Raw genomic sequence first — 27,896 nt, forward strand, 5'->3', positions numbered from 1 at the left:
GGGAACACCTTGGAGTCCCTCTGGAGGAGCTGGAGGACATGTCTGGGGTGAGGGAAGTCTGGGAGTGCCTGCTTAGACGGATGCCCCCGCGACACGTATAAGAGGAAGAACGTGGAGGGATGGAATGCAAAAGGTCAGTGAGGAGTAACTTTGGACCATTGCAAACTGTTTAAAATGAAATAATGTTGTTTTTTTTTTTACATTTTTGAGACAATAAAAATCAGAGACAGAGACTTTGATCTTTATTTTACAGTAATGTATTTCAACAGCAGATTACAAACAATTAAACCCACAATAGCAAAAATAAGTTTTAATAGATCCTTCAAATGAACAAAATGAGCCATTGCTGTGGAGATTTGATCATGAAAAAACAGAACTAAACCAGGACTAAATCAGGACTGAACCAGGACTAAATCAGGACTAAATCAGGACTAAATCAGGACTAAATCAGGACTGAACCAGGACTAAATCAGGACTAAATCAGGACTAAACCGGGACTAAATCGGGACTAAATCAGGACTAAATCAGGACTAAACCAGGACTGAACCAGGTCTTAGCAGAACTAAACTTGGACTCCACCAAAATAAACCAAGATAAAACCAGGCTAAACCTTAAATATATTTGTGTAAATGTTACAGGCATAAAAAAACATCCAATAAAATAATGCACTGAGTAAACATCATACACCACAGTGTTTGACAAGTGCACTTAAAGAACAACCTGATCATTTCAATGAGAAGATCCACTGTCCCCACAAGATATCTGGAAGGGCATCTGACATACCACAACATCTGCAGATTAACTACAGACACATTCCCCCATTTCAGTTTAAGGCTACAGGCATAAGGAGGATGGAAGGGCATCTGACATACAGATAAACTGTTTAAACCAGGTCTAAACCAGGTCTAAAGCAGGTCTAAACCAGGTCTAAAGCAGGTCTAAAGCAGGTCTAAACCAGGTCTAAACCAGGTCTAAAGCAGGTCTAAACCAGGTCTAAACCAGGTCTAAACCAGGTCTAAAGCAGGTCTAAACCAGGTCTAAACCAGGTCTAAACCAGGTCTAAAGCAGGTCTAAACCAGGTCTAAAGCAGGTCTAAAGCAGGTCTAAACCAGGTCTAAACCAGGTCTAAAGCAGGTCTAAACCAGGTCTAAAGCAGGTCTAAACCAGGTCTAAAGCAGGTCTAAACCAGGTCTAAAGCAGGTCTAAAGCAGGTCTAAACCAGGTCTAAAGCAGGTCTAAACCAGGTCTAAACCAGGTCTAAAGCAGGTCTAAACCAGGTCTAAACCAGGTCTAAAGCAGGTCTAAACCAGGTCTAAAGCAGGTCTAAAGCAGGTCTAAACCAGGTCTAAAGCAGGTCTAAAGCAGGTCTAAACCAGGTCTAAAGCAGGTCTAAAGCAGGTCTAAAGCAGGTCTAAACCAGGTCTAAAGCAGGTCTAAACCAGGTCTAAACCAGGTCTAAAGCAGGTCTAAACCAGGTCTAAAGCAGGTCTAAACCAGGTCTAAACCAGATCTAAACCAGGTCTAAAGCAGGTCTAAAGCAGGTCTAAAGCAGGTCTAAACTCATTTGAAGGTGATAAGGTAGTCGGGGTAGGCGTGGCTGTCGTGGAAGACGATGAACATGCTGGGGTTCTGAGTGTTGTCCACCACACTGTCGTACTTCTCAGTGGTGCCGGCCTTCTTCAGAGGAGGTTCTATCATGTCTTGGGCCCCTGTGGTGAAGTCTCCAGTCAGGACGGAGCACAGGTACATGAACTTCTCACCTGTGGCGCTGGGGCGGGAGTATGTATTACTACTCGAGTACTGGGCTTTCACGGCGAAGTATGTGCCTTTACCATACGCCGTAGCTGTGGAGGGAAACAGGACGAGAGTTAACCACAGTAACACAGGGAGAACATGCACACTCCACTCAGAGCAGATGTCTGTGTAATCCCTCAGTCATCAACGTCTGATTCATAGTTAAATCTGTCAACTGGACAAAATGTAGGACTGAAGACTTTTAGCTGCTCATCCAGTTCTGGTCAGATTAATGTTGGACACTGTTTGTCTGAAGGGACGAGATAACAACACTGAAAGTGCAAACAGCTGTTGTCTCCAGTCTCAGTATTAATGACCTCCATTCAACCTTTAATGGCCCTACTGGCTCACCCTATTCTCTTAGTTTCCTTTGTTTTCTTTGGGTCTGAAGATGGAGTTATAGATGATAGATGATGTCTAAGGCCCCCATTTCTTGTATTCCATCCATCCATCCATCCATTTTCTTCCGCTTATCCGGGGCCGGGTCGCGGGGGCAGCAGTCTAAGCAGGGACTCCCAGACTTCCCTCACCCCGGACACGTCCTCCAGCTCCTCCGGTGGGACCCCAAGGCGTTCCCAGGCCAGCCGAGAGACATAGTCCCTCCAGCGTGTCCTGGGTCTTCCCCGGGGCCTCCTCCCGGTGGGACATGCCCAGAACACCTCCCTAGGGAGGCGTCCAGGAGGCATCCTGAGCAGATGCCCGAGCCACCTCAGCTGGTTCCTCTCAACGTGTAGGAGCAGCGGCTCTACTCCGAGCTCCTCCCGTGTGACCGAGCTCCTCACCCTATCCCTAAGGGTGCGCCCGGCCACTCTGCGGAGGAAGCCCATTTCAGCCGCTTGTATCCGCGATCTTGTCCTTTCGGTCATTACCCAGAGCTCATGACCATAGGTGAGGGTAGGAACGTAGATTGACCGGTAAATCGAGAGCTTCGCCTTCCGGCTCAGCTCCTTCTTTACCACAACGGACCGATACAGCGACCGCATCACTGCAGACGCTGCACCGATCCGCCTGTCAATCTCACGCTCCATCCTTCCCTCACTCGTGAACAAGACCCCGAGATACTTGAACTCCTCCACTTGGGGCAGAGACTCACCACCCACCCGGAGGGAGCAAACCACCTTTTTCCGGTCGAGAACCATGGCCTCGGATTTGGAGGAGCTGATTCTCATCCCAGCCGCTTCACACTCGGCTGCAAACCGCCCCAGTGCCTGCTGCAGGTCCTGGCTCGAAGAAGCCATCAGGACAACATCATCTGCAAACAGCAGAGATGAAATCCTGTGGTTCCCAAACCAGGCCCCCTCCGGCCCCTGACTGCGCCTAGAAATTCTGTCCATAAATATAATGAACAGAACCGGTGACAAAGGGCAGCCCTGGCGGAGTCCAACATGCACCGGGAACAGGTCTGACTTACTGCCGGCAATGCGAACACAGCTCCTGCTCCGGTCATACAGGGACCGGACAGCCCTTAGCAAAGAGCCCCGGACCCCATACTCCCAGAGCACCCCCCAAAGGGCACCACGAGGGACACGGTCAAATGCCTTCTCCAGATCCACAAAACACATGTGGACTGGTTGGGCATACTCCCATGAGCCCTCGAGGACCCGATGGAGAGTATAGAGCTGGTCCAGTGTTCCACGACCAGGACGAAAACCACACTGCTCTTCCTGAATCCGAGGTTCGACTATCGGTCGGATTCTCCTCTCCAGCACCCTGGAATAGACCTTACCGGGAAGGCTGAGGAGTGTGATTCCCCTGTAATTGGAACACACCCTCCGGTCCCCCTTCTTATACAGAGGGACCACCACCCCGGTCTGCCATTCCACAGGTACTGTCCCCGACCGCCACGCGATGTTGCAGAGACGTGTCAGCCAAGACAGTCCCACAACATCCAGAGACTTGAGGTACTCAGGACGGATCTCATCCACCCCCGGAGCCTTGCCACCGAGGAGCTTGCCAACCACCTCAGTGACTTCAGCCAGGGTGATGGACGAGTCCGCCTCTGGGTCCCCAGTTTCTGCTTCCTCCTCGGAAGACGTGACAGTGGGATTGAGGAGATCCTCAAAGTATTCCTTCCACCGCCCGACAACATCCCCAGTCGAGGTCAGCAGCTCTCCACCCGCACTGTAAACAGTGTTGGTGAAGCACTGCTTTCCCCTCCTGAGGCGTCGGACGGTTTGCCAGAATCTCTTTGAGGCCGTCCGATAGTCCTCCTCCATGGCCTCCCCGAACTCCTCCCAACCCCGAGTTTTTGCCTCTGTGACTGCCCGAGCCGCGGCACGCTTGGCCTGCCGGTACTCATCAGCTGCCTCAGGAGTCCCACGAGCCAACAAGGCTCGATAGGACTCCTTCTTCAGCTTGACGGCATCCCTTACTTCCGGTGTCCACCACCGGGTTCGGGGATTGCCGCCGCGACAAGCACCACAGACCTTACGACCACAGCTACGAGCAGCCGCATCAACAATAGAGGTGGAGATCATGGCCCACTCGGAGTCCATGTCTCCAACCTCCCCCGGGATCAGGGAGAAGCTCTCCCGGAGGCGGGAGTTGAAGACCCCCCTGACAGAGGGCTCCGCCAGACGTTCCCAGCAGACCCTCACAATACGCTTGGGCCTGCCAGGTCTGTCCGGCTTCCTCCTCCGCCAGCGGATCCAACTCACCACCAGGTGGTGATCAGTTGACAGCTCAGCCCCTCTCTTCACCCGAGTGTCCAAGACACGCGGTCGGAGGTCAGATGACACGACAACAAAGTCGATCATCGACCTCCGACCTAGAGTGTCCTGGTGCCATGTGCACCGATGGACACCCTTGTGCTCGAACATGGTGTTTGTTATGGACAAGCTGTGACTAGCACAGAAGTCCAATAACAAAACACCGCTCGGGTTCAGATCAGGGAGGCCGTTCCTCCCAATCACGCCCCTCCAAGTGTCACTGTCGTTACCCACATGGGCGTTGAAGTCCCCCAGGAGAACAACGGAGTCCCCGGTTGGTGCACTGTCTAGTACCCCTCCCAGGGACTCCAAGAAGGCCGGGTACTCTGCACTGCTGTTTGGCCCGTAGGCCGACACAACAGTGAGAGACCTGTCCCCGACCCGAAGGCGCAGGGACGCGACCCTCTCGTTCACCGGAGTGAACCCCAACACGCAGTGGCTGAGCTGTGGGGCAATGAGCAAGCCCACACCAGCTCGCCGCCGCTCCCCGCGGGCAACGCCAGAGAAATGGAGAGTCCAACCCCTCTCAAGAAGATGGGTTCCAGAGCCCAAGCTGTGCGTGGAGGTGAGGCCGACTATATCTAGCCGGTAACGCTCAACCTCCCGCACAAGCTCAGGCTCCTTCCCCCCCAGCGAGGTGACATTCCATGTCCCCAGAGCTAGTTTCCATGTCCGGAGATCCGGTCGTCGAGGTCCCCGCCTTCGACTGCTACCCGGATCTCTCCGCACCCGCCCCTCATGGCTCCTCCCGCAGGTGGTGGGTCCACGGGAGGAGGACTAAGGAATTGTATTAAGGAAGGATTGTTTTTCTCCCACACTGGGAGCTGTGGTTGGCTGTGGCTCGTGGGCCCTGGCTCGTGGGCCCTGGAGGTTTGGTCTTGACCTCATCTCTTCTCTGGGCCCTGGGCTGGTGTCCTGTGGCTGCGGGTGACCCTGCTCCTGGTGCAGATGGTTCCTCTGGTGGCGCTCTCTCATCTGGTTCATCTTTATCAGCCTATTGCACTTAAAAATATTTTAAATTAAACTAAAGGTATTTTTACTCGTGTTGGGGTGGGGGGTTGTTTGGTTGTGGGGTGGTTGGGTGGTTGGGTGGGTTTGGTGGGTGGGACTGATTTTAATGCACTGTAAAGCACTTTGTGTTACATTTTTCTTGTATGAAAAGCGCTTTATAAATAAAGTTTGTTGTTGTTGTTGTTACAAAAATATCTTCTTTAACTCTCCTCTCAAACCATTTCTTTTCTCTGGCTCAGATCTGAACCTCTCTCTGTTCAAAGCAGTGGTCAGTGTGTTTGAGATGAACAGCAGACTGTGTCCTGAGCTGTTCTCTCTGTGTTGGTTCATTCTCTTATGGAGTGTCTGTTTAGTTTCTCCAGTGTGACGCTCACTTCACTCTTCACTAGTGAAGAGGGAACAGGAATGGGGACCTGAGATATTATCTCTCACCAATCTATAACTCCATCCTCAGACCCAAATCAAACAAAGGAGACAAAGAGTACAAAAGGCGAGCCAGTAGTGCCATTAAAGGTTGAATGGAGGCCATTAAGACTCAAAGTGTAAACAATAGCTTTAGTTAGCTCCTCCTTCAGATATAAGGCAGTGTCCACCAGTGTCTTGGACGAGCAGCCAAACGTCTTCACTCCTACAACGATTTGACCAGTTAACAGATTTAACCTTCAGCTTTTACTCCGCTCAGAGAGATCGGGAGTCAAACCCAGAACCCCATCACTGGTGGGTGGTTGTACCGTTCTTGCCGGCGTAGCTGCGGTTGAAGCCGTGCTCGTTGATGAAGGCGATGGTGTCCTGGCTCGTGCCGTGGAACAATTGTCTCTCGTTGTTCTGGTGTCCGTTCTTCACGTCCATCGCTCTCTTCTTGATCTGCAGACTCTGCCACAGCGCCGGGTTCTGGACGCGCTCGATCTGACCACGGCACAATTTAGTCGTTAGATTATGTTCACGACACCACGACACTGTACAATCCCTATAGTTTCATCTATAGACTGTACATATCTCTGGACATAGCTAACCCGCTAACCGCCACGTTCCAAACAGGAAGTGATCATGGGCGCACTTCCTGCTCCATTGACTCTGGCTCCAGTTCACTTTCTATTGAAAAACTGTGCTGTCATTCTGGTCTTAAATGTTCGTATTAACCCTCTACATGATCCTGGGGTTTTTATTTCACTATTGTGTCTGTAAATCAAGATCTGAACATTAATAACAGACAAATCAAGTCCTTCTTTCCCCGAGGTCGCTCCTGTTAGCGTTAGCAACAGGTTTGATCGACAGTGTTGCTAAGCGCCCGCTCCCTGTTAAACCAGCGGTGTGAGCAGAAAGGGGCGTTACCTTCAACAGCCTTGCTCCTGATTGGCTCGTTGACTGCACCCCCCAATTGTCAAATATTCAAAATATAATTTTGAAACCCATGGACCAAACCAGGCTTAGACCAGGACTAAATCAGGAGTGAATTAGAACTAAACCAGGTCTAAACCAGGACTAAAGCAGGACTAAATCGGGACTAAATTGAGACTAAATAAATTGAGACTAAACTGGGACTGAACCAGGACTGAACCAGGACTAGACCAGAACTAAACCAGGTTTAAACCAAGACCGAACCAGGTCTAACCTTGATTATATTCCTGTTACATGAGGCCTTGAACTGTTGCTCCACTGTGTTGTACTCCGGGCTCCCAGGGGCCACAGGGAGGACTTTGGTGGAGAAGCTGTCCATTTGCTCCCAGGACGGAGGAAGATCTGCAGGAATAATCAAGAAGAAGAGGATGAGCAGAGAAAGAGAAAGAGAAAGAGGAGGGGAGAGGGTGAGGAGGGGCCATAGACTGTATACAGAAGTGACTGAGTGAGTGTGACGTTACCACAGCTTCAGCTCAGATGAAGCTCCTCGAGGCTGGAGCAGGTGTAGGGACTAATCTGGAGCACAGTTCCATATTTGGAATTATAATTTCACTCGTGTTTCGCTCACTCACCCCCTCCTCTCTCTCTCTTCTCCCCTCACTCACCACTTCCCTTGTTCACGCTGTTCTCTCTCTCTCTCTCTCTCTCCTCCAACACTCATCGCTGCCCATGTTCTCCCTGTCCCCTCCTCCTCTCCCTCCTTCTCTCTTACTCATCCTCTCCTCCTCCTCCTCCTTCACTCACCGCTGCTCTTGTTGATCCTCTGTATCTTCAGGCTCTGTCCACTCTTGTTCTCTCTGTCCCTCCCTCTCCCTCCTTCTCTCTCCTCCTCCTCCTCCCTCTCTCTCCTCCTCCTCCTCCTCCTCCTTCACTCACCGCTGCTCTTGTTGATCCTCTGTATCTTCAGGCTCTGTCCACTCTTGTTCTCTCTGTCCCTCCCTCTCCCTCCTTCTCTCTCCTCCTCCTCCTCCCTCTCTCTCCTCCTCCTCCTCCTTCTCCCTCACTCACCGCTGCTCTTGTTGACCCTCTGTATCTTCAGGCTCTGTCCACTCTTGTTCTCTCTGTCCCTCCTTCTCTCTTCCTCCTCCTCTCCCTCCTTCTCTCTCCCTCCTCCCCCTCCTCCTCCTCCTCTCTCTCCTCCTCCTCCTCCTCCTCCTCCCTCACTCACCGCTGCTCTTGTTGACCCTCTGTATCTTCAGGCTCTGTCCACTCTTGTTCGTGGCCGGTCCATCGGGCAGTTTCACCGTCACCTCTTGTCCGTTTAGTTTCACTTTCACTTGGCTCTTCTTCGCCTCCAGAGCCTGCTCCAGCTCGTAGTTCGTCTTCAAGTCGAAGCTGTGGAAGTCCTGACCGGGCGCCGCATACTGCCACTCTATCACCGCACTCAACAGCGCCGCCTTCTGGTTCAGGTCTTCCTCCAGTCTCGCGGCCTTCAGAATACCGTGGATCAGTTTGATGGCGCTCGCCACATCCTGGGCCAGCCCCTCGATGTGGATGCTCCCTTCTCCGTTAATCCCCTCCACCTTGATCCCCACCTCGCTGCTCCGCTGCACCTCGTCCAGGCGTCTCAGCTGGTCCTGGGAGAAGCCACGACATCACACGTTAGACTTAAAGAGGAACTGCTGACACGTAACATGTAGCTAGTGCTAAATTCACCCAAAACAACGTATTAACATGTTCTATAAGTTTCACTTTCAACGCTCTGAGTCTCTCCTCTCTTTGCTCTCTGTGCTAAGCCCCTCCCCCTTCAGAGCACTATCACACCACAATCAGCTGCATCGCACTAATGAAACTACTGCACATCACACCAGGTTTGTGAAGTTATAGTGTAGTTTTGTATCATGTTCTTGTATATTTATGGAGAATTGTTGTGTGGAGCGTGGGTGATGTCGGCTTGTGGGCGGAGCCTCGTACAGGATCTTACAGGTAATCATAAAGAGGGTATCAATAGTGCCCTGGAGAGATCTCTAGATCACTCAAACATGTATGGATGACATCTCAAACCTCTTCAGACATGTTTTTGATGAGGGAACAACGATAGAACATGAGCGATGTCCATAACAAACACCATGTTCGAGCACAAGGGTGTCCATCAGTGCACGTGGCACCAGGACACTCTAGGTCGGAGGTCGATGATCGACTTTGTTGTCGTGTCATCTGACCTTCGGCCACGTGTCTTGGACACTCGGGTGAAGAGAGGGGCAGAGCTGTCAACTGATCACCACCCGGTGGTGAGTTGGATCCCCTGGTGGAGGAGGAAGCCGGACAGACCTGGCAGACCCAAGCGTATCGTGAAGGTCTGTTGGGAACGTCTGGTGGAGCCCTCTGTCAGAGGGGTCTTCAACTCACACCTCCAGGAGAACTTCTCCCTGATCTCGGGGGACGTTGGAGACATGGACTCCGAGTGGGCCATGTTCTCACACAGACATCTCTTTAATGAATTTAAAGTAAAGAGAAGGTGACACAAACGGCCAGATAAAAAAGCATTTTACAGTAGGTGGACTTTTTTGGAGAATAGATCGAATGGAAATGACTTGTCAAGTTTACTATTGTTTGGCTTTTCAGATGATGCTGAGCGTGGACGATCCTGAGGACGTCTCATACCTGGGACAGGCTGAAGACCATCTCATCCTTGATGCTCTCGCTGAGGAGATTCTTGGTCAGGACAGAGTTGATTTTCTGTTTGGCCAAGTTGATTTTGGAGGCAGACTCTCCGCAGATGTGGAAGCAGACGGGCGCGGGCTTCAGAGCGTCTCTCACAAAGTCTGAGGTCGTCTGGGTCTTGTCCGGGGACGAGGAGCTGAAGAACGCTGAGGACAAAACATGATCATACGTGAAGACGTCTGAGGACAGATACAAGGAGCCTGTTCTCCCGGAGTGAAGGGGATTAAATAGTTGTTTTTTTTACTTCAATGGGGCATTAACTGTAACTAACACACTGTATCTAAATAACCATTTTTACTTTTACTGTTTTGAAAATGCTATATTCACCCAAAACAAGTCCCTCCTCTCTCTTTGCTCTCTGTGCTAAGCCCCTCCCCCTTCAGAGCACTATCACAACACAATCAGCCTCATCCCACTAAAGAAACTACTGCACATCACACAAGGTTTGTGAAGTCATAGTGCACAGTTTTGTGTAATTTGTGGAGAATTGTCGTGCGGAGCCTGGGTGTGTAATCTTACATTTGACCTTGGACACCATATTTCCCAGCAGGCTGCCCCCCTTGTCGGCGGGCGTGGGGGTGGGCGTGGGGGCGGGCGTGGGGGCGGACGCAGACCGTTGCTGCAGACTGTCATGAAAGTCTGGGAGCATTTGCTTCTGGAAGATCACAATCCTCACGTTTTTCAGACAACTGTTTGGGTTTTTCCTCAGCACCTCCACCACCGCGTCCAACATGGCGTCCGCGACTGTCCGCGCCGCCACGTTCCCCTGACCTGCAGACACGGAATCAGAGAAGTGTGTCAGATGCCCTACCCTCCTTCTGCAGTGCGTCAAATGCCCTCCCTGTGTGTCAGATGCCCTCCCCTTCTCCTCCCGCAGTGTCAGATGCCCTCCCACCTGTGCCGATGGCGGGGAAGGCGACAGAGGTGAGGGAGTGCTTGATGCAGGTGAGCAGAGCGTCTTGTACGGTGGCGATGATCTTCACGGGGTCGGTCTTTCCCACCAGGTGGAGGATCTTCTTACACTTGAGGTTTCCGGGCTGCGTCAGGATCAAGCCGCTGTTGGGCTGAGCTCCTGATACGGGATATCAGAACATTTATTTATTTATTTCAACACGTGTGAGCCACAGAAAAAACGTTTGACTCGATTTAGTGTGATATAGTTAAAGTTTTACATCAGTGAGGTGGAAGTTTGTGGAAAGAAGTTGAGACGAAAAGCACAAAAATACAGGAAGTAGAGTTGAATCTCTCTATCCCTCTGTCATCATTTTGGGCAGGTGCATTATCTCCATGTTCAGACAGAATTTAAACAGTAATAAAACACTTTCTTTAGACAATATACTGTGATTTTCAACATTAAATGGTAGTTTTCTGTTCCCATGTGTCTTATATCTATGTAATCTCTCAGTGTTCCATAAAAATATAACTTTCAACAAGAATTGTTTTCAATTTTCTGCCTCGCCAGTAGGTGTCACTGTAGCGTAATGCAGTCATCACCGAAGTCGCACACGTGATGTCATCAAACTGACAGAAAACGGTGAGTATAAGTGGTAAAATGTTCTTTTAAACGGGTTCTGATTACAAAAATAATCTTTGATACTGATAAACGACGCTGTAATGAGCGTCACATTTTAAGATTATTGTTTGTTTCATTTGTAGAACCAAGGATGGATATAGATTAAGATTCCCGTGAAAAAAATGGCTCACGTAAGGGAAAGGCTGAGCTACATGACGGCGTGGGCGTTAAATACAAATTAGATGCAATTGGTAATGTCTGAGAGACAGAATGGGGCGAAAGAATCCAGGAAATCACATTGAAGGACTTTTAATAAATTACCACTGTGGCCAAGACCAAAGAGCTGTCAAAAGAACCACAAACTGAACTAGACCTGCACCAGGCCCCAAGACTCAATCTGCAACAGGTAAGAGCTCGGTGTGAAGAACTCAACTGTGGAGCAATTATTAGAAAATAGAAGACAAGACACTGATAATCTCCCTCGATCTGAGGCTCCACACAAGATCTCACCCTGTGGGGTCAAAATGACACAAGAGCAAAAACCCCAGAACCACACGGGGCGACCGAGTGAATGACCTGCAGAGAACTGGGACCAAAGTAACAAAGGGACCATCAGTAACACACTACACCACCAGGGACTCAAATCCTGCAGTGCCAGACGTGTCCCCTGATTAAGACAGGACATGTCCAGGCCCGTCTGAAGTTTGACAGAAGCATTTGGATGATCCAGAAGAGGATTGGGAGAATGTCATACGGTCAGCTTAGTTTCTCATGTTTGGAGGAGAAAGAATGCTGAGTTTCATTCAAAGAACACCAGACCTACTGTGAATCATGGGGGTGGAAACATCATGCTTTGGGGCTGTTTTTCTGCAAAGGGACCAGGACGACTGATCCGTGTAAAGGAAAGAATGAACGGGGCCATGTATCGTGAGATTTTGAGTGAAAACCTCCTTCCATCAGTGAGGACATTGAAGATGAAACGTGTCTGGGTCTTTCAGCGCGACAATCCAAACACATCGCCCGGGCAACGAAGGAGTGGCTTCATAAGAAGCATTTTAAGGTCCTGGAGTGGCCCAGTCTCCAGATCTCAACCCCACAGAAAATCTTTGGAGGGAGTTGAAAGTCTGTGTTGTCCAAAACATCACTGCTCTAGAGGAGATCTGCAGGAGGAACGGACCAAACTACAGCAACAGAGAAAACCTCTGGAGACAGAAAACGACCTGTCACTGCAACAAAGGGAAGGGAGTATTGAGATGAACTTTTTATTGACCAAATACTTATTTTCCACGATAATTTGCAAATACATTCTTTAAAAATCAGACAATGTGATTTCCTGGATTATTTGCCCCCGTTCTGTCTCATAGTTGAAGTGAAATTATGATGAAAATTATAGGCCTCATCTTTTTAAGTGGGAGAATTTGCACAATCGGTGGCTGAATAAATACTTTTTTGCCCCACTGTACAGCTCAACATCATTCTAAACATATTCAGGAGGTTCACTTCTGTCCTGTCAGAAGGACTTTTTTAGTATCGATACCTGCAAACAATCAGGATCCAGTTTCGATATTAGATTTAGTGTTGATTAGTGTCTGGTTTTCAATTCTTTTGTCGGCTCTAGTAGTAATATTAATAAGTATAAGTGCCAAAGCGACAGCAGTACGCTCCAAAATACTGACAAAACGATCCTCACCCAGAGTCTGACACTCGTTCTCCACGCTGGCTCCGGCGGCGTCCAGGATGGCCTTGGACACTCCTGCTCACAGACACAACATCATTTCAGCGTTAAAGTCTCTGCACCTGATTTTTACTGAAAAACAGAACGGTTTGCAGTGGTCCAAAGTTACTCCTCACTAAACTTAGGCAATCAGTGTCCGAATTACTCGCCATGATGAGTTTATAAGCACTTTTCACAACTCTCAGAGACCAGAGCAGAGTTTTACTGTGAGGGTTAAACTAACTACAACTAACATGCTAACACGCTCTTCCTGATTCTTTGACAATACAATGACAGAACACAGTGGACTCATTTTGACCTCATGAGCGGTTTATAAAACACATCTGTGCTGCAGGACACATTCTGCTCAAATACACAGATAAAATCATGTACAGGGCCTTAAATCCAAACTCTAAAACGCCTCAGCCTTTACCTGATTTGAGGGAGAAGTTCTCATTGGACGAGTTAACGATGACATCAGTGGTTTCTTTGGTGATGTCACCAGTGACCACCTGAACTGAGACGCCGCCCATTTTGGCCTCGTGCATCGAAGACGTGGACACGACCTTAGAGAAGGGCCCTAGGAGACAAGGAGACTACTGAGAGAAGGGCCCTAGGAGACAAGGAGACTACTGAGAGAAGGGCCCTAGGAGACAAGGAAACTACTGAGAGAAGGGCCCTAGGAGACAAGGAGACTACTGAGAGAAGGGACCTAGGAGACAAGGAAACTACTGAGAGAAGTGCCCAAGGAAACAAGGAGACAAAGGGACTACCATGGATCATTATGTTATAATTTGGTATATTCTAAATCGCACTATTCATCTAAAATAATTTAATAAAAGAAACAAGTCCAACTTCAGAGGCTCAAATAGAAAAATGACACGGTTAAATCTCTGAAAAGTCCAGTGTGCAGGTCTGATTTAATGAGCAGTGCGTACCTCCAGGGGGCGCTGCTGCAGCTGTAGATGAGCCTCCTGCTTGTGGAAACTTCTTTTGAAACTCATCACTGAAAACCTGAGGAACAGACAAGATAACCACTCTGCCACAGCAACACAGAGAGAACATGCACACTCCACAAAGACAGATCAGGAGTCGAACCCACAACCTCCTGGTGAGAGGGAGGAGACAGGGCTGGCTCTCACTCTGCCCATGATAATCACTACATTGACTTATCGTTAAATGTATGAAACATGGAACAATAGGTTTTGGGATCAATATTTTTTTGCCATTTTTATATAATCAGTGATGGGAAGAATCCTGAACACTGAACCTACATTGAATTTTGTGATGTAACCTGATCATAGACTGTTTATATAAATGGACATAGCTAACCTGCTAGCCACCAAACAGGAAGTGATCATTGGTCTTAAATGTTCGTATTAACCCTCTACATGATCCTGGGGTTTTTATTTCACTATTGTGTCTGTAAATCAAGATCTGAACATTAATAACAGACAAATCAGGTCCTTCTTTCCCCGAGGTCGCTCCTGTTAGCGTTAGCGACAGGTTTGATTGACAGCGTTGCTAAGCGCGCGCTCTCTGCTAAACCAGCGGTGCGGGTCAGAAAGGGTGTTACCTTCAACAGCTTCACTCCTGATTGGCTCTTTGGTTGCTATGATACTCGGCTCCAGATTAGTCCCTACACCTGCTCCGGCCTCGATGAGCTTCATGTGGAGCTGAAGCTGTGGGTGACGTCACTCTCACTCTTTACTTACGTTACTTCTTTACACAGTCTCTGATTCTGGTACGTGGTGTAGTTCTGAAAACTTTAAATTCTTTTACACAGATTTGTATTTAAATTATAGAGCAAAGACGCAACGTAGCATTAAAAAAAGCTTTATGCTTGTTCTGCATTTATTTCTCGCTGATTCTTCGCAGTCTGACGCCTAAATAATGTGACGAAGAACCGCCATAAAAAAACTAACTGTACTCTGAATACCACCAAATGAAAGAGTAACTGTACCTCAATACAAGTACTCGTGAATACTCTGAATGTGTATTTTTGATACCTGCAAAAGGGGGAGCAAAACAGGGGGGGACACAGGCGTCTTAGGCACCGAGAACTGGACCTTCATACTATTAATTTATATTAGAGGGAGAAAAGTCTGTCAGCGGGCCTGCGTACATGGATTCAGTCACTTCCCAACACTGCTTATAATACGATTTAAAAACTTTGTGTCGGTGAAGTAGTTTCAACATTATCATTTATCGCGATATTTCTCTGTAGCGATATATCACAGGTCTATCTCACCCGTATCGTCTCCGTGTCTCCCGGGTACAGCACCACGTGGACTTTTCTGAGGGTCTTTGGTTTCTTGCTGCTGATCTCCAGGACTCTCTCCACGAGCAGAGAGAAGACCTGATCTTTGGGGAAGCCCAGATTCCCGGCTCCGATCGCGGAGAAGGAGATGGACGACATTCCCAGGTCCTCCGCTTTGGACAGACAGGCTCCGAAGAGGTCGCTCAGCAGCTGCAGGGACAAACATCAGGAGACAGGGTTACACAAACGTTTCATTTAAGAGACGCTGTACTTGATTTTTACCGTCTTAAAAAGGTGAAAAACAAGACTACGGTGTTTTCGGGACAATAGGACGCTCCAGCCAAAAAATGCATAATAATGAAGAAAAAACATTTATAAGTCGCACTGGACTATAAGACGCATTTTTGGGGGAAATTTCTTTTACAGAATTGAAGACCAAGACATTTTATTTTTAAAGGCAAGTTACAAAAACAATAATAAAATAGGGAAGGGCCCTAGGAGATGAGGAAACTGCTTAATAGAAAGGCCCTAGGGAACAAGGAGACAAGGACACTACTTAGAGAAGGGCCCTAGGACATAAGGACACTAATTAGAGAAGGGCCCTAAGAGACGAGGAGACGACTTAGAGACACGGCTAACCTGCTAGTCGCCATGTTTCAAAAAGAAGGTGATCATGGACGTGTTTCTGGCTTTATCGACTCAAAACGGTCGTATTAACCCGTATGATCTGGGGTTTTTTATTTCACCGTTTTGTCCTTAAATCAAGAATAAAATTAATAACAGACAAATCAGGCGAGGTTGCATTCCCACTAGCGTTAGCAACAGGTTTGATTGACAGGTGCCCACTCATTGCTACATCAGCTGTGCCGGCGGGAAGGAGCGCGACCTTCAACCTTCACCTCGCTCCTGACTGGCTCTTTGGGTGCTGATATTCGTTAGCAGAATTCCATAATTGTGTCTTGGCTCCAGATTATCCGCTCTAGCCTCACTGAGCTTCATTTGGAGCCGAACGCCGTCCCACTCCCTCAGTCTTTATACAGTCGCTGCTCCAGAGACTCACCTTCGGCGCGTTGCCTTGTCCCTTGTTGTAGTGAGGAGCCACAGCGTGAAAGACCTTCAGGCAACTCAGGTTTCCACCCTCAGTGACGATCAGCTCCCCCACAGACGCCTGGTTCTGCCCGGCCTGGTTCTGACCGGCCTGGACCATAGTCTGGAGGCTGGGGCCGGCCGCAGACAGGATCGCACTGGAGACAGCTCCCACGGACAGATTCAGGTCCTGGGATATTGTGTTCACGATAACATCCGTCTGAGGAAAGAAAGAACGAGGACTGAACCAGGACTGAACCAGGACTAAAACAGGACTGAACCAGGACTAAAACAGGACTAAAACAGGACTGAACCAGGACTAAAACAGGACTGAACCAGGACTGAACCAGGACTGAACCAGGACTAAAACAGGACAAAAACGGGACTGAACCAGGACTGAACCCATTAATCCAGGATAAAACTAAAGTCACCCTAAACCAGGACTGAACTAGGACTGAAGCTGGACTAAGGTTGCATTCACACTGATTTGGTCCTGATTTTGTCCCAGTTTGAGACCTAATGTAGATTTGGTTTAGTCCCGTTCTAGTCTTCATTTAGACCTGGTCTAGTCCAGATTTAATTTTGGGTTAATTCCCAGTTTAGCCCCAATTTAGATGTGGTGAATGTCCAAGTGTGAATGCACCCTTAAAAGCAGGACTGAACCAGGACTGAACCTGGATTAAACCTGGACTAAACCCAGAATAAACAAGGACTAAACCAGGACTAAACCAGGACTAAACCAGGACTAAACCTGGACTAAGCCTGGACTAAGCCTGGACTAAGCCTGGACTAAGCCTGGACTAAGCCTGGACTAAACCCGGTCTTTTTTGTTTATACAGATTGTAAACTCTAGTATTTACCGTGGCTTTCTCCAGGTTCCCTTTCAGGATGCAGATCTCTAGTCCCTCTTTGGTCAACTCTTTGCACACCAGAGCTGAAGCAGACGGAGCCGAGGCCGAGGCCGCCGTAGAAGCAGCAGGAAGGACGGCCATTTTGTGACTGACTCCTCCTCCTCCAAACTCCATCTTCACCGCGTCCTCTATCGCTCTCACCGTGGCATCCTCATTGTTCACAAAATGGACGCTCTTCAGGCAGTCATCGTCATATCTCTCCTCGCAGTACTCTTTGACGGCTTTCACGATGGTTTGGGCGCACTCTTTTAGCGGGAAGTTGCGGTTTCGGCTAATGGCTGGGATGGCTATGGAGCTGCACTGGCATAGCTCCGCTAGCTCCAGACTCCTCTTCACCGCCCTCTTCAGTTGCGCGTGGGATTTTGCCACATTTTTCTTGTCGTATTGAGGTCCGATCGCGTGGATGATATTTTGGCACTGCAGACTTCCACCTGCCTGTGTCACTGCGCACTCTCCTGGTTTCAGTTTCCCGTGTGTTGATATTATCTTATCACATTCAACTTGCAGCTGTTGGCCTGCTGCGTTCAACAGAGCAGCAGAGAGCCCTTTGGTCAGCTGTAAGTCTTCCACTGTTGCGTTAACGACAGCGTGCACTGGATAGCTGCACATGTCTGCGTTTGAAACTACAATCTCTACTCCATCTGCTGTTTTGATCTGGTAAACCGGCTGTGGACTGGCTAAAAGAATCTTTTGTTTAGCATCAGCGACCTCCACCATCTTCACCACACACCCCGTTTTATTTGTGATAATCGACGGGTAATTCTCCTCCTTGTCCTCAAACAGCTTCCTAGCTCCGTGTTTAGTGACGGTTACCGATTCAAAGGCGACAGAAGCGACCATCTTCTTGAGTACATCTAAGCACTCTTCAACGCTAGCTCTCGCGCCGCTTAGGCAAACGCCATTCTTTGTAAAAGAAACCTGTACTTTATCTTTAATGGCATCTAACTTTGACTTTGAGAACTGCTGGAGGTATTCTAGTTTGGCGATAGAGTCGATGACAATGCTATTCTGAATATGAGCATTTTGATTTAAGAAACATTCAAGTTTTTGGCTAACCGTGATCACGTTTTCTTTGAACCCAGACACTACAGCTTGGTCATCCTCTGTTCTAATCTGGACTTTGTTGGTTCCTTTATTTTCATGATTCTCGAGTTCGTCCACCAGTGACTGCCACTCGATCGTCTGCAGCACGTTACTATCCTCAGCTTTGACGTATTCTGAAACCAGAACTGACTTTACAAACGCCTCTGCCTCTGTCACATCTTTCCTCGTACAGGCCGAAAGTTTGATTCGATTCCCGGAAATTTCCAAAACTGCGTGCTTCCTGGTCAGCAGTGCGTTTGTCAGCTCCTCCTGTTCTCCTGATTTTAAAAACTCCAGCATGTAAGTGTCTACTTCTACATTTTGGCTTTCCAGGTCTGACTTTTTTTTATAGATCTCGCTCTTTGAGGCTGCGATCTCTTCTATTAATCCGGTTATTTTTGGACACGGGCCGCGCATATCGAATTTCAAATCTGGGTAGACAGTTAGCAGCTTCTGTTGGAGGCCATCTTGGGACAGTAGCTTGAAGATGCTCATTGGGACCTCGATCGGCTCTGTGACTTGCGTCTTCTCTCTGCGCGCACGTTTTATGAGCGAGTTGATGGATTCGCAGAGCTGCTCTTGGAGTTTGGAGGTGTCCGATTTGAGTCCCACCACTTTTAGGATCCCATTGGACTCGTCTGGGACCATCAGGACCTGGTCTTGGTTTGTCAGAAGACTTGAGATCTTCTCCAAACTTTGCCTCCACAGATCAGGAGGAGGGTTCAACTTAAAGACGTCAAATTGAGACAAGAACCTGGACAGAATCGACCTGGAGAGAAGAGAACAGAACATGAGTTTTAGGGCTGCACGGATACCACTTTTTACAAAAACCAGTCCGAGTATTTCAAAACCACAGTGAGTGTTGTCTTTACCACGGCCACACTGTGCACCAATATGGACAAAGAACCTGCTCTATTCAGACACAATAAGTCACAGAACAAGCACAAGCAAAGAGTCACCAGTGCCACGTTAGCCTTGTTAGCCACTGCTCAGAGGCCATAGGTCATAGGTCACTGGTCAGATGCAGCACAGTTACAGTGGTATCGGCTCTTTGTATCAGCAGCACATTGACAAGAACTCGCACCGGGTAATGAAACAATATCTGATACTGGTATTGATACCAGTACATCCCTATTTCATTTACTCTAGTCTTTATTTGAAGAGACAATGCAGAGACAATAAAATGAAAAAGTTTGATTCTGCTGACACTGGCCCAAAATCAGCTGCGTGGCCTGTCAGAACCACACACTTTTACAACACTTTACAGAGACAAAGAGTCTGGACCTTGACTCCAGGATTTACGATGGGTGTGACTGACAGGCAGATCAACCAATCACAGACAGAAACAGGGACCGAACATGTCAAAATAACAAATGACTGAGAAACAACTCAGCAGAATCAACAGAAGCACTGAACTGTGAATCTGAGGTAAAAGAAGCAGCAGTGAGGTCCATGACCCTCCCGTGTTCAAACCATAGACTGTAAACAAGTGGACGGAATCAGTGTGATGTCATCTACAGCTTCAGCTCCAAATGAAGCTCATCGAGGCCAGAGCAGTTATAGCGGCTAATCTGGAGCCGAGTTCCATATTTGGAATTCTGACCACGAGCATCAAAGCAACCAAACAACAAACTCAGAGTGAGGCTGATGAAGGTAACGCCCCATCACACACCGCTGGTTTAACAGGAGGCGGGCGCTTAGCAACGCTGTCAATCAAACCTGTTGCTAATGCTAACAGGAGCGACCTCGGGGAAAGAAGGACCTGATTTGTCTGTTATTAATGTTCATATCTTGATTTACAGACACAATAGAGAAATAAAAACCCCAGGATCATGTAGAGCGGGTTAAAAGTCATTGAACGAGTGGTGAGTTTAATTGTTCTGTTTCAACCAGCCAAGAGTCTTGCCTAAAGACACAACAACATAATGAGGTTGAACACTTGAAGAAAACTGTGCTCAAAGTATCAGAGCAGCACTGCTAACCAAAAAACGATTCAATGAGCATAACACACAAATATCTGCCTCCAGTCTGAAGTTCCCCTTACAGCTTCAGAGCTTTACCTGATGGTCTCAGTCCAGTCCCCGATGACCTGCTCCTCCTGCTGCAGCAGCTCCGGCTTCGGACTCAGGTTCACACAGTCCTGTTTGAACTCTGCCTGGCACCAGTGGGTCTTCAGCTGTGAGTGGAGGTTCTGCAGGACTGAGGGTCTTCCAGAGAAGAACCGGAGGAGAGCCGGATCTGTGGAGTGGCGCAGAGCAGCGGGCAGCCTGATGGGGGGTCTGTCTGCGCCGTACAGAGCCCGGCCCAGGCTCTGGTAAAACGGGTACAACTTCAGCTGCTTCTTCTGGAGCTTGTGAGGCTTCTGCAGCAGCCGGATGACATCTGAGACAAGAGAGCCAGACACAAGAGGATCAGACCATAAACTGTGTAAAAAAAGGTGGTCCGAGTGAGCGTGACATCACCCACAGCTTCAGCTCCAAATGAAGCTCATCGGGGCGACAGCAGGTACAGCGGCTAATCAGGAGCAGAGTTCCATATTTGGAATTTTGACCATGAGGATCATAGCAACACAAGAGCCAATCCAAAGCGAAGGTGTTGAAGGTTACGCCCCTTACCGCCCACACCACTGGTTTAGTAGGACCAACGCTGTCAATCAAACCTGTTGCTAACGCTAACAGGAGCGACCTCAGGGAACAAAGGCGCCTGATTTGTCTGTTATTAATGTTCAGATCTTGATTTACAGACACAATAGTGAAATAAAAACCCCAGGATCATGTAGAGGGTTAATACCAGGAGTAAACCAGGACTGAATCAGTACTGAACCAGGACTAAAACAAGAATTAAACAAGAATTAAACCAGGACTAAACCAGGACTGAACCAGGACTAAACCAGGACTAAAAGAGAACCTAGAGCGGACCATCTGCAGGAGGAGAGGACCTATTTGTTTAGTTAAATCCTGGTGGAGACTATTTTTTTGACCAAGCAGTGTATGTGTGTAATCCTGAGTGTGCAGTAGGTCCATAGTGGTCCAACGGTGTACACTAGTCTATCTGTCTTATACTTGTGAAACATACAATGGGACTTTTTTAGTATCGACACCTGCAAACAAAGAGAACAGAGCATAGAGCAGTGGCAGCATAAATACCAGTGCGGTTGGTGAATGTGAGGACCATCCGTTGGTGCTTCTCTTGGACCTGTACTGTCTCCAGCTCCGCTCCCTCCTTCTCGAAGTACAGCCTCAGCAGCTCCTCGTCCATGGTGTCCTCCAGCAGAACCTGCCTGGTCGGTTCCAAAGCTCTCACCTCCATCGACTTCGACTTAAAGGTCTTGTTCTGAGGGCAGCGCTCCACGAACTCACTGCACTCTGGAATTATCATCAAATATTTTACAAACAAATACGAAACAATGGCAAGGTAGCTCACATAAAGCATTATTATCCTAAACTGAGAAGTATTGATGGGTTTGAAATCGCAAAATGTGACGATGGCTGTGTCTCGAGTCGCCAAAGTGCCCTTAAATGCGGCATTCGAACGGTACATTTAAGGGCACTTTCGTGTAACTTCTGGCGCAATAAGTGCTGTCCCGTTTCATGCATCTGACGAATGCGGCTTAAAATGTGCCCTGTGTTTCCATAGAGATCGGCCGTAAGCGAAGCGTGCATCCGAGCAGACTTCGCCCACTGTTATATCTCATCGTGCACTGCGCCTACGCAAAAAAGAGACGGAAATGGAGTTTGCTCTTCTCTAGATCAGTCAGGTTTCTGGGCTGTCACTGAGAAACACAGAGTTTGAGCTCCCTCCAAAGATTTTCTATTGGGTTTAGGTCTGGAGACTGGCGAGGTCAATCCAGAACCTTGATATGCTTCTTACGGAGCCACTCCTTGGTTGTCCTGGCTGTGCTTCGGGTCGTTGTCATGTTGGAAGACTCAGCCACGACCCATCTTCAGTGCTCCAACTGAGGGAAGGAGGTTGTTCCCCAAAATCTCTCAATACATGGCCCCGGTCATCCTCTCCTTATACAGTGCAGTCGTCCTGTCCCATGTGCAGAAAAACACCCCCAAAGCATGATGTTTCCACCCCCATGATGCACAGTAGGGGTGTTCTTTGGATGGTACTCATCATTCTTCTTCCTCCAAACACAGTGAGTGGAATTAAGACCAAAAAGTTCTATTTTGGTCTCATCTGACCACATGACTTTCTCCCATGATCCTCTGGATCATCCAAATGGTCATTGGTCAAACAGACGGGCCTGGACATGTGCTGGTTTAATCAGGGGAACCTTCTGTGCCATGATTTTAAACCATGACATCTTAGTGTATTATTAACAGTAACCGTGGAAACGGTGGTCCCAGCTCTTTTCATTGACCAGCTCCTCCCGTGTAGTTCTGGGTTGATTCTTCTCCTTTCTTAGGATCATTGAGACCCCACGAGGTGAGATCTCACATGGAGCCCCAGTCTGAGGGAGATTGACCGTCATGTTTAGCTTCTTCCATTTTCTAATAATTTCTCCAACAGTGGATCTTTTTTCTCCAAGCTGCTTGACACTTCCCCTTTGCCCTTTCCTTGTGGAGATCTACAGTTTTGTCTCTTGTGCATTTTGACAGTTCTTTGGTCTTGTCCATGTCAGTAGTTGGAGTCTTACTGATTGTCTGGGGTGGACATGTGTCTTTATGCAGCGAACGACCTCAAACAGGAGCTTCTAATTTAGGAGAATAAGTGGAGTGGAGGTGGAGTTTTTAAAGGTGGAGTAACAGGTCTGTGAGGGGCAGAGTTCTAGGTGATAGACAGATGTTCAAATACTGATTTGCAGCAGTAACATACAAATAAAAGTATGAGTGTGAAGGTGTGTGGGGGTGGGTGTGTGTGTGTGTGTGTGTGTGTGTGTGTGTGGTTTCTTGATGTAAAGTGCTGTATAAAAATGTGCCGGTTTGACTTGAATAAGTTCTTGGACCAGTACTTTGTACTTCTACTTGAGTAATATTATTCTGAAGTTACTCTAACGACTCCACTTTTTTGCTGCTCTGCCTCTGCTTCTACATCTGCTGCATCACTAGTACTTTGAGTGAAGTACTTTGAGTGCAGTACTTTGGGTGCAGTACTTTGGGTGCAGTACTTTGGGTGCAGTACTTTGGGTGCAGTACTTTGGGTGCAGTACTTTGGGTGCAGTACTTTGGGTGCAGTACTTTGGGTGCAGTACTTTGAGTGCAGTACTTTGGGTGCAGTACTTTGAGTGCAGTACTTTGGGTGCAGTACTTTGGGTGCAGTACTTTGAGTGCAGTACTTTGGGTGCAGTACTTTGGGTGCAGTACTTTGAGTGCAGTACTTTGGGTGCAGTACTTTGGGTGCAGTACTTTGAGTGCAGTACTTTGGGTGCAGTACTTTGGGTGCAGTACTTTGGGTGCAGTACTTTGGGTGCAGTACTTTGAGTGCAGTACTTTGGGTGCAGTACTTTGAGTGCAGTACTTTGGGTGCAGTACGTTCAGTGCAGTACGTTCGGTGCAGTACTTTCGGTGCAGTACTTTGAGTGCAGTACTTTGAGTGCAGTACTTTGAGTGGAGTACTTTGAGTGCAGTACTTTGGGTGCAGTACTTTGAGTGCAGTACTTTGAGTGCAGTACTTTGGGTGCAGTACTTTGAGTGCAGTACTTTGAGTGCAGTACTTTGAGTGCAGTACTTTGGGTGCAGTACTTTGGGTGCAGTACTTTGAGTGCAGTACTTTGAGTGCAGTACTTTGAGTGCAGTACCTTGTGCGGTCTTGAAGCTGACCACAGTGGACTTCAGAGCGGGGATCATCTCCATGGTGACTCCTTCTGCAGGTGGAGCTTCTTTGTTCATGATACTCTCCACCAGCAGCTCCACAAACTCCTGGCTCGTGTCCACAGGGACGTTCCCCAGGACGCAGGCCGTGGGGAGGAGCGTGTCTGAGCGAGGAGAGCCCACGAGAGGAGCAGCAGGGCTGGGCACAGAGACAGGCAGGCTCCCCCCTCCATCACCTCCATCACCTCCACCTGGAGCTCTGTGGGTGTGGACCACTGTGGAAGGAGGAGCTGGAGAAGACAACTCAGGTTTAGAGTTATGCAGGAGGAGCAGAGACAGAGGAGCAGAGACAGAGGAGCAGAGGAGCAGAGAGGAGCAGGGAGGAGCAGAGAGGAGCAGAGACAGAGGAGCAGGGAGGAGCAGAGAGGAGCAGGGAGGAGCAGAGAGGAGCAGAGAGGAGCAGAGAGGAGCAGGAATGTTGCTGACAAACCTGTTTGTTGTTTTCTTACATAAAACATTTTTATAAATGACTCACTGGTTTCACTGCTGATCTGATCACAGGGAGAGTCCTGAAAAAGACACAGAGTCACACGAACGACAAGGGAAGAAAAGAAGAGAAAAGAAAAGAAACAAAAAGAAAACAAAAGGAGGTGTGTGTGTATGTGTATATATGTGTATTTGTGTGTGTGTGTATGTATTTGTGTGTGTTCATTACCTGTGTGTGTGTGTATATATGTGTGTATATATTTGTGTGTGTATATATATATGTGTGTAGGTGTGTGTGTGTATATATATTGGGGTGTATTTGTGTGTGTGTAGGGGTGTGTGTGTGTATATATATGTGTGTGTATATATGTGTGTATTGTGTGTGTTGTGTGTATTTGTGTGTGTATTGTGTGTATATGTGTGTATTGTGTGTGTTGTGTGTATATGTGTGTATTGTGTGTATTGTGTGTATATATTTGTGTGTATTTGTGTGTGTTGTGTGTGTATTGTGTGTATATATTTGTGTGTATTTGTGTGTATCGTGTGTGTTGTGTGTATTGTGTATATTTGTGTGTATTTGTGTGTATTGTGTGTTTATGTGTGTATTTCTGTGTGTATTGTGTGTATATATTTGTGTGTATTGTGTGTATTTGTGTGTATTGTGTATGTTGTGTGTATATATTTGTGTGTGTTGTGTGTATATATTTGTGTGTATTGTGTGTGTTGTGTGTATTGTGTATGTTGTGTGTATATATTTGTGTGTGTTGTGTGTATATATTTGTGTATATTTGTGTGTGTTGTGTGTATTGTGTGTATATATTTGTGTATATTTGTGTGTGTTGTGTGTATTTGTGTGTATTGTGTGTATATATTTGTGTGTGTTGTGTGTATTTATGTGTATTGTGTGTATATATTTGTGTATATTTGTGTGTGTTGTGTGTATTTATGTGTATTGTGTGTATATATTTGTGTATATTTGTGTGTGTTGTGTGTATTTGTGTGTATTGTGTGTATATATTTGTGTGTGTTGTGTGTATGTGTGTGTTGTATGTATATGTGTGTATTGTGTGTGTTGTGTGTATGTGTGTTTATGTGTGTGTATTGTGTGTATTGTGTGTATATATTTGTGTGTATTGCGTGTGTTGTGTGTATAGATTTGTGTGTATTGTGTGTATTTGTGTGTGTATTGTGTGTATTTGTGTGTATTTGTGTGTGTATTGTGTGTATTTGTGTGTGTATTGTGTGTATATATTTGTGTGTGTTGTGTGTATATATTTGTGTGTATTTGTGTGTGTTGTGTGTATTTGTGTGTATTGTGTGTATATATTTGTGTATTTGTGTGTGTATTGTGTGTATTTGTGTGTATTGTGTGTATTTGTGTGTGTATTGTGTGTATTTGTGTGTGTATTGTGTGTATATATTTGTGTGTATTGTGTGTATTTGTGTGTGTATATATTTGTGTGTATTGTGTGTATATATTTGTGTGTATTGTGTGTTGTGTGTATTGTGTGTATTGTGTGTATATATTTGTGTGTATTGTGTGTATTTGTGTGTGTATTGTGTGTATTTGTGTGTATTGTGTGTATTTGTGTGTGTATTGTGTGTATTTGTGTGTGTATTGTGTGTATATATTTGTGTGTATTGTGTGTATTTGTGTGTGTATTGTGTGTATTTGTGTGTGTATATATTTGTGTGTATTGTGTGTATATATTTGTGTGTATTGTGTGTTGTGTGTATTGTGTGTATTGTGTGTATATATTTGTGTGTATTGTGTGTATTTGTGTGTGTATTGTGTGTATTTGTGTGTATTGTGTGTATATATTTGTGTGTGTTGTGTGTATTGTGTGTATTGTGTGTATTTGTGTGTATGTGTGTGTATGTGTGTGTATTACCTGTGTTGTGCGTCTCACTCTGAGTTCTAGTTCTCCTTGTTCCAGACGGAGAACGTGAGACTTTTTCTTCAGAACGTTGCTCTGGTCTGTGCAAAAAAACATCATTTAGAGAGCCACAGGAGCCACAGGAGCCACAGGAGCCACAGGAGCCACAAGAGACAGAGAGAGAGGAGCCACAGGAGACAGAGGAGCCACAGGAGGAGAGACAGAGGAGCTAGAGGAGCCAGAGGAGCCACAAGAGACAGAGGAGCCACAGGAGCCACAGGCGACAGAGGAGCCACAGGCGACAGAGGAGCCACAGGAGACAGAGGAGCCACAGGAGCCACAGGAGCCACAGGAGCCACAGGAGGAGAGACAGAGGAGCCAGAGGAGCCACAGGAGCCACAAGAGCCACAGGAGACAGAGGAGGAGAGACAGAGGAGCCAAAGGAGCCAGAGGAGCCAGAGGAAACAGAGGAGACAGAGGAGTCAATTTAGTGCCAAATATAAAGGTCAATATTTCAACAGCTGTGAAACAAACAGAAAGATAAACACACATGACCTTTGACCTTTGACCTCTGCAAAACTGTTTAGTCATTAAAGAAGAACTGTGTAACTTTTCAGGTGGGAGGTTCACTACCTGCATGTTTAAATGCAGATACTTTTACTCTTACTCAAGTAATATTTGTACAGAGTGACAGTACTCTTACTCGAGTAATAAATTACTTTGTAAGTCACTCTTTAAGTTACTCTCCCCTGAGTCATTTCTAGGCCCATTACTCTGTACTTGTACTTGAGTAAAGTTACTCTGTACTTGTACTTGAGTAAAGTTCCTCTGTACTTGTACTTGAGTAAAGTTCCTCTGTACTTGTACTTGAGTAAAGTTCCTCTGTACTTGTACTTGAGTAAAGTTCCTCTGTACTTGTACTTGAGTAAAGTTACTCTGTACTTGTACTTGAGTAAAGTTACTGTGTGGAGTTTGTGACTCTGGTGTTTCCTGAGTTTCACGTGACTCTGGTTTGAGGTGGAGCTTCTGCTCATGAGGAAGAGACGAACACAAATGTGACAAATAAAACACAAATGTGACAAATAAAACACAAATGTGACAAATAAAACACAAATGTGACAAATAAAACACAAATGTGACAAATAAAACACAAATGTGACAAATAAAACACAAATGTGACAAATAAAACACAAATGTGACGTAAATCAGTTGGACTCGCGCACTTCTCTCGTCACGTGACTGTTTCAGGGCGTTAAACGTCAGACTTTTACGTCCATAAATAAACTTTTAAATGGTCGTTTTGTTCAGATTTGATAAACTCGGTGTTTAGTTCATTTTGTCTGAGTTCTGCCCCGGGACCGGCGCGCGCCCCCGGGGGGAGTTGTACCTTGTTGTGTCCGGAACCTGAGCACCGCGGTCCCGCCGCCCGCCTCATGCTCCACGGTGCAGTCTCCTCCGCAGGACAGCCTCCTGCTCTGGAAATACTTGATCAGTTTATTCTTCAGTTTAGGGACGTGATTTTTCTCAAACTCCACGAGCAGCGCGTGCGGATACGCGTCAGCCATGGCGTCGCGCGCACTGAGCACTTTCGGTTTTGTTTTCACAGAAATGCATCTGGGACCGGGGAAAACCGGG

General features: G+C 47.2%; 1 protein-coding gene across 1 annotated transcript; it reads right to left on the minus strand.

Annotated features, from left to right (window-relative positions):
• Positions 1–227: 227 nt before the first annotated feature.
• LOC117389043 (protein mono-ADP-ribosyltransferase PARP14-like) lies at positions 228–27,826 on the minus strand. The gene is made up of 19 exons (XM_033986610.2): positions 27,649–27,826; positions 26,277–26,362; positions 24,434–24,467; positions 23,886–24,188; positions 21,289–21,507; positions 20,203–20,524; positions 17,009–18,911; positions 16,123–16,368; positions 15,054–15,272; positions 13,741–13,816; positions 13,236–13,382; positions 12,779–12,841; positions 10,471–10,647; positions 10,095–10,346; positions 9,516–9,721; positions 8,080–8,488; positions 7,126–7,253; positions 6,245–6,419; positions 228–1,844 (listed from the first exon to the last, which is right to left on the minus strand). The coding sequence occupies exons 1-19, from the start codon at positions 27,824–27,826 to the stop codon at positions 1,561–1,563; spliced, it is 5,427 nt and encodes a 1,808-aa protein (XP_033842501.1). The 3' UTR covers positions 228–1,560.
• Between the last annotated feature and the right edge of the window lie 70 nt (positions 27,827–27,896).

This window comes from Periophthalmus magnuspinnatus, chromosome 21 (assembly GCF_009829125.3).
Source record: "Periophthalmus magnuspinnatus isolate fPerMag1 chromosome 21, fPerMag1.2.pri, whole genome shotgun sequence".
NCBI classification, from domain to species: domain Eukaryota; kingdom Metazoa; phylum Chordata; class Actinopteri; order Gobiiformes; family Gobiidae; genus Periophthalmus; species Periophthalmus magnuspinnatus.